The sequence below is a fragment of the Triticum aestivum genome, unplaced genomic scaffold (genome assembly GCF_018294505.1).
Source record: "Triticum aestivum cultivar Chinese Spring unplaced genomic scaffold, IWGSC CS RefSeq v2.1 scaffold26044, whole genome shotgun sequence".
Classification (NCBI taxonomy): domain Eukaryota; kingdom Viridiplantae; phylum Streptophyta; class Magnoliopsida; order Poales; family Poaceae; genus Triticum; species Triticum aestivum.
In genome coordinates, this window is record NW_025233162.1 from 1 (window position 1) to 8,445 (window position 8,445).

The 8,445-nt window shown below is 44.7% G+C and overlaps 1 protein-coding gene across 1 annotated transcript; it reads left to right on the forward strand.

Annotated features, from left to right (window-relative positions):
* Positions 1–7: 7 nt before the first annotated feature.
* LOC123176016 (wall-associated receptor kinase 4-like) lies at positions 8–1,109 on the forward strand (the record flags this gene model as incomplete). Its single annotated transcript, XM_044590435.1, has 1 exon — positions 8–1,109. A coding segment is annotated over one exon (954 nt), but the record flags the coding sequence as incomplete, so codon positions are not given.
* Between the last annotated feature and the right edge of the window lie 7,336 nt (positions 1,110–8,445).

Genomic DNA, 8,445 nt, shown 5'->3' on the forward strand with positions numbered 1-8,445 from the left:
CAAAGAGAAAATGAAAATGAGGGAATTTTACAAGAAGAATGGTGGGCCTACATTAGAGAAGGCACATATCATAAAGCTTTTCAAAAAGGAGGAGCTTAAACCAATTTTAAAGAGCAACAATTTAATAGGAAAAGGTGCCTTCGGTGAAGTTTACAAGGGTCTTCTTGACAATAAACCGGTTGCAGTAAAGAAGCCAATTAATGGTAGTGTGATGGAGAATGAACAGTTTGCAAATGAAGTCATCATTCAATCCCAAGTCATCCACAAGAACATTGTTAGGCTGATAGGTTGTTGCCTAGAAGTTGATACCCCCATGTTGGTATACGAGTTTATCTCCAAAGGTAGCCTTCATGACATTCTTCACAATAGTTATATCAAGGTCGATCTCAGCTTGGATGCGCGTTTAAGTATTGCTGCACAGTCAGCGGATGGTCTAGCCTATATGCATTCAAAGGCCAATATTAAAATTCTACATGGTGATGTTAAACCAGCAAATATACTATTGGATGATAACTTTCTACCGAAGATTTCAGATTTCGGTATATCCAGGTTGATTGTGAGGGACAAGCAGCACACAGGATCAGTCATCGGAGACATGAATTATATGGACCCAATATATCTGCAAGAAGGCCTACTCACCGAAAAAAGTGATGTCTATAGTTTTGGAGTTGTCATCTTAGAGCTTATAACCAGGAAGAAAGCCACACATTCTGACAATACTAGCTTGGTAAAGAATTTTCTTGAAGCTCGTAAGAAAGGAAAGAAAGCAACTGAGTTTTTTGACAAGGAAATTGCAGTAACAAAAGATTTGGAGCTTCTTGATAGTCTAGCAGATATGGCCATGGATTGCCTTAGCCTTGATGTGGATCGAAGACCAATGATGACGGAGGTAGCTGAGCGGCTCCTCATACTGAGTAGATCTCGGAAGTGTAGATCGTTTTCGAGTTTAAAACATGAGTAGCAGAGTTCTCCTTTTGTTCCGAGAGAATTTTTAATGTTTTAGTACCTGATGAGTACCAGTGTGCATATGGTGATAAACGTATGTGTAACCGTTGATTACTCGCATTTTCGTTAATATAATCCATTGTTCTTGAACGAAATAACCAGTATTTCAGCTGAAATACATGCATATGTTGATAAATACATATAGTCGAATTTCTTAACATTTCCTTGTGCATAATTTTGACGAGGAACCTTGTTTCCTTGGGCTGATCTTGGAGCACAGTCATGGTCATCTTGGTCTAATGTATAGTCAGCATCAGCCTATTCTTCCAGGCTAGGCTATCCCTAGGCTTGTACAACAATCTGTACCTAGCATAATTCTTTTACACTAGAGAACAACTCCAAAGGTTGATAATGGTGGGCTTTGATCTGCAGTGCCGGTTCTGGCAAAGCACAAACAGAGTTTGTTTGCAGGGTGCAACAATCTGAAAGGGATGCCGTTAAGCACAACAACCTCCACAGTGGTCGGATTTTCTCGGATACGTTGACGAACTCCATTTATGTAGAAGGCCTACTTTGAGGCCAATTCAACCATAGATCGGCAAATCATGAAGATGGTCTGTAACGAACTTGTTCAGTCAATCAGTCCTCACAAAAAGAAGTTGCCAAATGCAGAGCTCTCTGTTTTTCCAACAAGGTCATGCAGCGGCATCAAGCAATCAACCAAGCCTGCAAAAGTACTAGGCCTCTTACTTGTCGCCTGAATATTTAGTGATAGACTGCCGCCTTTTGAGCCGCAGGGTTGCTTTGCCTCTTCTGATGGTCTGGCCGGGCTCCTACGGCCATATATTTGTCAACTCCCTATATTCTAGAAGTCCAAAATTCTATACTTTCAGAACTTTCAGAACAATGTTGGCCGGGCATCAACATTGTCAACTGGATGCCCGCAAAAAAAAAACATTGTCAACTGCAGACGGTTTTTTTTTTGCGGGGAAAAGGAATTCATTAATTAAGTGGCAGCCATGTCTGCATTACATAGGTCCGGAACCTCGTCCGGCCCAGAATGAAGCCACACCGCAGTGCGCTTCTTTATTCGACCAAAGTTCGCTAAAAAATGACTAACCACGTTTTGTTCACGCCTCACAAGCTTAACTAAGAATTCGCCATGTTCCTGAAGACGCGAAGTAATCTCGTGGATCAACATCATATGCTCCGATCGGTCGCCAGTACCTCCTTCAATTAGTTTTACCACTTTTGCGCAGTCCGCTTGAATCACAAAAGGCAGCTCAGACCACTGGATAGCCAGGGAGATGCCTTCTGAACATGCAGCAAGTTCAGATTCTAGTGGTGATGCACACTGCCTTAACTCACGGCAAGACGAAAAAATAATATCTCCATATTCATCCCGGAGGACCATGCCAGCTCCTGCAGTTCCGTCCTTGGCAGAAAAGGACCCGTCGATGTTGAGCGCAGCCCAGCCGGCTGGCGGTGCCTCCCATCCAAGTGCTGATGGCTTCTCACGCTCTACATGTGATAACAATTTCCTGCTATACAAAGGTGCAGCCACCATTTTTCCTTTGATGTGATCTCCATGAGGGTACGCCTGGATGGTTAGCAATGAGTTGATATAGCTGGATAGGAATCTGGTCGAGGCTTCGACCGGCGGTGGTCGTTTGTCGTGGACGATCTCATTCCTCACATGCCAGCAACGCCAAATCGTCATGAGCGTATACATCCGCTCCTCTGGTGACAAGTCTGCGAGCACATGAAAAAGCCACTCTGGCCCAGTGTGCATGACTTGACGGATGTCCGGAATATTCCATTGCCGCGCCATAGCTTGCCACAAGGTGATCGCATGACGACATCTGCAGAGAGCATGAAAAGTGTCCTCCGGTTCGGTAGCACAAACAGGACACAAGTTAGATACTTCAAGGCTACGAGCATGTTTATTAGTCCATGTGGCCAGACAGTTCGTCGCCACCCGCCAAGCAAACACACGCACCTTAGGAGGAGCAGGGCACCTCCATAAAAAAGCCCAGACGGCTCGTCGCCCGTCCGGTGCCCTGCTCGCGGCGACTGAAGATGGATGGAGACGTTCATCAAGTGCAAGCCGGTACGCACTTCGAACCGTGAAGATACCATTACGCTCTGGTTCCCAAGCAAGGACATCCTCTTCGAGCCGTGGAGAAGTCCGAATTTTAACAATCTGCTCGACATCTACCGGATTGAAATATTGTTGTAAAAGGTCCATACGCCATGCACCACGTTCATCCAGCAGCTCGGAAACTCTTCTCAGACGGCATCGCCCCTACACGGTGATAGGCTTGCCAGAGCCACCGTTCGGGATCCAACGATCTCTCCATATACGAATGGATTGCCCATTGCCTACCCGCCATAAAATACCATGCTTCAGAAGCTCCAGCCCATGCGCCACTGCTTGCCAAGTTGGTGAAGAGTTGGACGGGAAAACAATGTCCACAAGGAGACCAGATGGAAAATATTTAGCTTTCATCACTTGTGCGCACAGACTGTCCGGGTTAGAGAGGATTCGCCAAGCTTGGCGTGCCAGCAAAGCTTGGTTGAACAAGCGGAACTCACGGAACCCCATGCCTCCATGTGACTTCGGTCGGATCAGCCTCTCCCATGCACGCCAATGCGTTTTCCGCCGCCCTTTTTCAGCACCCCACCAGAAGTTACGCACCATGCGGGTGAGATCACCACAAGTTGACGCAGGCAACCTGAAGACGCTCATTAGATATGTAGGTAGTGCTTGGGCAATGGACTTTATTAGCACCTCTCTCCCGCTTTGTGCCATCGAGTCACACCACATGATGAACCTGTTTGTAAACTTTTCCTGGATGTTCTGGAAACGACCCTTACTCATACGCCCATTAGGAGTGGGAAGTCCGAGATATTTCTCTTCGAAGCTAATATTGTGCACTTCCAGTACACGAACCACATTATCCTTGTCACCTTGACTGCAATGTTCACCAAAAAGGATGGAGCATTTTTGAGGATTAATTCATTGTCCGGTAGCATTAGCATAAACATCCAGTACTCCCTTGATGCGCTGCGCCTCACCTTCTGTTGCACGGAAGAACAAAAGTGTATCATTGGCAAACAATAGGTGTGAAATCCCGGGTGCCCTAGGACACACTTTCAATGGTGAAACATGTGTCTCTTGCGCCTCCTTCTTCAGCAAGGCCACTAGTCCGTCCGCAACAAAGAGAAAGAGGAATGGTGAAAGTGGATCTCCCTGCCATAACCCTCGCGACCAACAAGGTACATCTGCAATTTCAGCAGGCCAGGGTAACCAACAAGGTAATCTGTTGTTCCTCTATTTATTCTTCTGTGAAATAAAAGAAATTAGTGAAACGTATCCCCGTATTGGCAGTGGTACTTCTCAACAATGACGAATTTTCATATCCACATAGGCCCAATACTAATACACGTATCCTTACCGGTGCATTTTAGCTACTAAACAAAAATAGCAGCTTGCAACATAACCACTTGGAAGCATATCACAAATACAGAAGATGTTGTACCTACATCAAATTCCTGATGCTTGGCATGCAGATAACCTACAGATGAAATGAGCACGTCCAGACAGACACGTATCGCTTGCAAAGCAAGCGGAGGCCTGTAGTTGACCTGAAGCATAGACACAGAACGTGAATCGACAAACAAACACACAAACAAATCGGCAGAAAAACAGTAACCAGCTAACTAGCTGGAAAAGCCAAGCTCGCTCTTTCAGGGACACGCACACAGTGCAGGCTGGCTCACGATGATGGATCCAGCCTGCAGGGCATTCTTAAAAACAGGTTCTCCCGGATCCCACAACGGTAACAGTTAAGTATCATGATGTAACTTGCCTAAACAGAGTTGCACGCTCTACGGCGCATGTCGAATCAGATGAGCCGGAACTGGACGCTGGCGAACTCCCTGCCCTCGCCGCCGTTGTTGCATGGTGGATTAGGGATTGCTGAGGCTAGGGGCTGTTTTGGTTTACGCCCGTGGCAGCCCTGCCAATCGTGGGCTAGCCAAATAGTTGGCGCAAGATCTGGGCGCCTCAGATTTGCCAACGATTTGGTGTCAAATCAACTGCTCCAGCGTGGGATGGGTCGGGCGCACCAAAATATTGGCAGCCATGCAAACGCGAAGGCAAGTCTGGTCAATGACCAATTTTTTGGATGGGCTGCCGAGGGCTGCGATCCAAACAACCTCTAGGGCTTGGCGGGATCCGGGAACCATAAGGAGAAGAGGCGTTCCGGTTGGATTTGAACAGAGGGGATCGAAAAGAAGGTAGAGTGCTCGTGGAGATTGTCCGAAATTACTAGTTAAGGAGTACTCGTTGCGAAGATCATTCCAACTTCTCCAGGTTGCGACAAGTGGCACGCTGCATGTGCGCCACTTGTCGCAACCTGGGAGTTTTCATTTTTTTCGTAGATCCGTTTATTCAAAACGTTTTAGTATCTCTTAAACTGCGCGTCCAAATCTCGAACCGCTTTCGCCGTTGAATTCCTCGCGTCGAGATCTTCAAAACTAGATCCCATGTTAATAGCTTTTGACGAACTTTTTTTCACGAAAAAACCGGACCAAAAAGCCGAACCGGGAGCACGGGTTTTTTCGCTTTTCGAAGGAGGCACGCCCGTGCCTCTGACGAAATCATAACCGTGCCTCTCGCGGAAGTAAAACTGCTGACTCTCGCTAAATGAAAAAAAAAACACCTTTTTTTTTCGTTTCCAAGGAGGCACGGCCGTGACTTTCGCGAAAGCACAACCATGCCTCTCGAGGAAGCAAAACCGTGACTTTCACGAAAGAAAAAAACAGAAAATACATTTTTTTTTGTTTCAGAGGAGGCACGGCTGTGACTCTCGCGGAAGCAAAACCGTGACTCACGTGAAAGAAAGAAAAAACAAAAAACGCATTTTTAGGTTTCTGAGAGGCACGGCCATGACTCTCGCGAAAGCACAAACGTGACTCTTGCGGAAGGAACAAAACAAAAAACATATTTTTTTTCGTTTCCGAGAGGCACGGCCGTGACTCTCGCGAAAGCAAAACCGTGCCTCTCGCGGAAGCAAAACCGTAACTCCCGCGAAAGAAAAAAACGAGTTTTTTTGCGAAAAAAAATCGATTTTTTTTGTCAGAAAGCTAGGGAAGACCGGTGGAAAACCAAAACGTCGAAAAAACCAGTTTAAAAGGCCGAAAACGCGTGCTGAAAAAAAAAATCCGGAGGAAGCGTCCAAAGCGCGACACGTGGCGAATAGCTGAGAGCACGCCAAGTGGCCCTAATCATTGCGAGGCTCTCGAAGGAGCGCTCGTTAATTAGCTGCTCTCGGATTTGTCCTGCCATGAGATGGAGTTTGCTTACTGGGCTGGGCCGTGAGCTATTTATCGCATTGAGCCAGCCTGGAAATTTCTCTTGCTGAAGTATTCTGACAAATCGGGCCGGTCCACTAATGCACACTGAAATAGAAACACTATGTAGCAAACGAGCGAAATCACTAGTTAAGGATACTTCTTGCGGAGATCACTCCAACTTTCTCAGGTTGCGACAAGTGGTGCGCTGCATGTGCGCCACTTGTCGCAACCTGGTAGTTTTCCTTTTTTTCATAGATCCGTTTATTCAAAACATTTTATCTTTTAAACCGTGCGTCCAAATCTCGAACCACTTTCGCCGTTGGATTCCTCTCGTCGAGTTCTTCAAAACTAGATCCTATGTTGACAGGTTTTGACAAACTTTTTTTCACGAAAAAACTGGACGAAAAAACCGACGAAAAAACCGAACCGGAACACGCGGTTTTTTCCCTTTCCGAAAGAGGCATGCCCATGTCTCTGACGAAATCACAACCGTGCTTCTTGCGGAAGCAAAACCGTGCCTCTAATGAAATAATAAAAACAGAAAATGTGTTTTTCCCTTTCCGAAAGACGCACGCCCGTGCCTCTCGTGAAAGCACAACCGTGCTTCTCGCGGAAGCAAAACCGTGCCTCTCGCGAAAGAAAAAAAACAGAAAACGCGTTTTTCCCTTTCCGGAAGAGGCACGCCCGTGCCTCTCGTGGAAGCACAACCGTGCCTCTCGCGGAAGCAAAACCGTGCCTCTCACGAAAGAAAAAAAAACAGAAAACGCGTTTTTTCCCTTTCCGAAAGAGGCACACCCGTGCCTCTCGCGAAGGCACAACCGTGCCTCTCGCGGAAGCAAAACCGTTCCTCTCGCGAAAGAAAAAATACGTTTTTTTTCGTTTTCAAGAGGCACGGCCGTGCCTCCCCCGAAAGCACAACCGTGCCTCTCGCGAAAACAAATCCCTGACTCTCGCGAAAAAAATGTGTTTTTTTGCGCATAAAAATATTTGTTTCGATTTTTTTTTGTCGAAATGCTAGGGAAGACCGGTAGAAAACCAAAAAATCAAAAGAAACAAAAAAAACGTTTAAAAAGCCGAAAAAGCGTGGGGGAAAATAAAAAAACAAAATTCGGAGGGAGCGCCCAGAGCGTGACACGTGGCAAATGGCTGAGAGCGCGCCAAGTGGCGCTGATCGTTGCGAGGCTCCCGAAGGGGTGCTCGTTAATTAGTTGCTCCCGCAAACGAGGGAACGAGGGTATTCGAACTGGGGAGCTCCTATGTGACGCTAGCTGCGTCGAAATGTCCACGTTTCGCAAAAGCATGGCCAAACCTAGGCCGGCCCATTCGCGAGATAATAAAATGTGAAAAAATGAATAGACTGGCGCGGGGATTCAAACCGGCGACCTTGCCGTCTAGCGCATGCTATGCTAGCCACTGCGCCAGTGCTAAATTAGCAGCGGAACGTTACAAGAAACAACAACAACATTTTTCAAAATTGCAAACAAATTTGTAACAGAAAATTTCGACAAAGGAGAACAGAAAACTGAAATTTTGAACAACATTTGAAATTTTGAACAAATTTCGAAAAAACACGTAATTTAAACCTAATTTTTTTTTGAAAAAATGAACAAATTTATAAATTCTGATCATATTTTAGAAAAATGAACAAAAAATCTAAAATTGTAAAGTTTTTTCAGAACACAAACAAAAATTAAAACCGAGAACAGTTGTTTTTGAAAAATGCGAACAAACTTTTGAAACTCCCAACCTTTTTCTACATGATTTTCTTTGGAAATTCCGAACATTTTTTAATAGTGCAAACAATTTTTGAAAATGTGAAAAAATATAAATTTCGAACAGTTTCCATAACATGAACAAAACTCCAAAAGTATTTTTTGAAGCGATGAACAAATTTTGAAATTCCAAACATTTTTGTACATTGAGAACAATTTTTTAAAAATGTGAAAAAAATTTGGAATTTGGAACATCTTTTTGAATTGTAACCAAAAGTATGAAAACTGTAACTTTTTTTGAAATTGCAACCAAAATTTTGGCAATGTGAACATTATTTCAAAAATATGAACAAATTTTGACAAGAATTTTTTTCAAAATTCTGAACAATATTTTAACTTAAAAAGAAAAGAAAAAAAATAAAGAAAA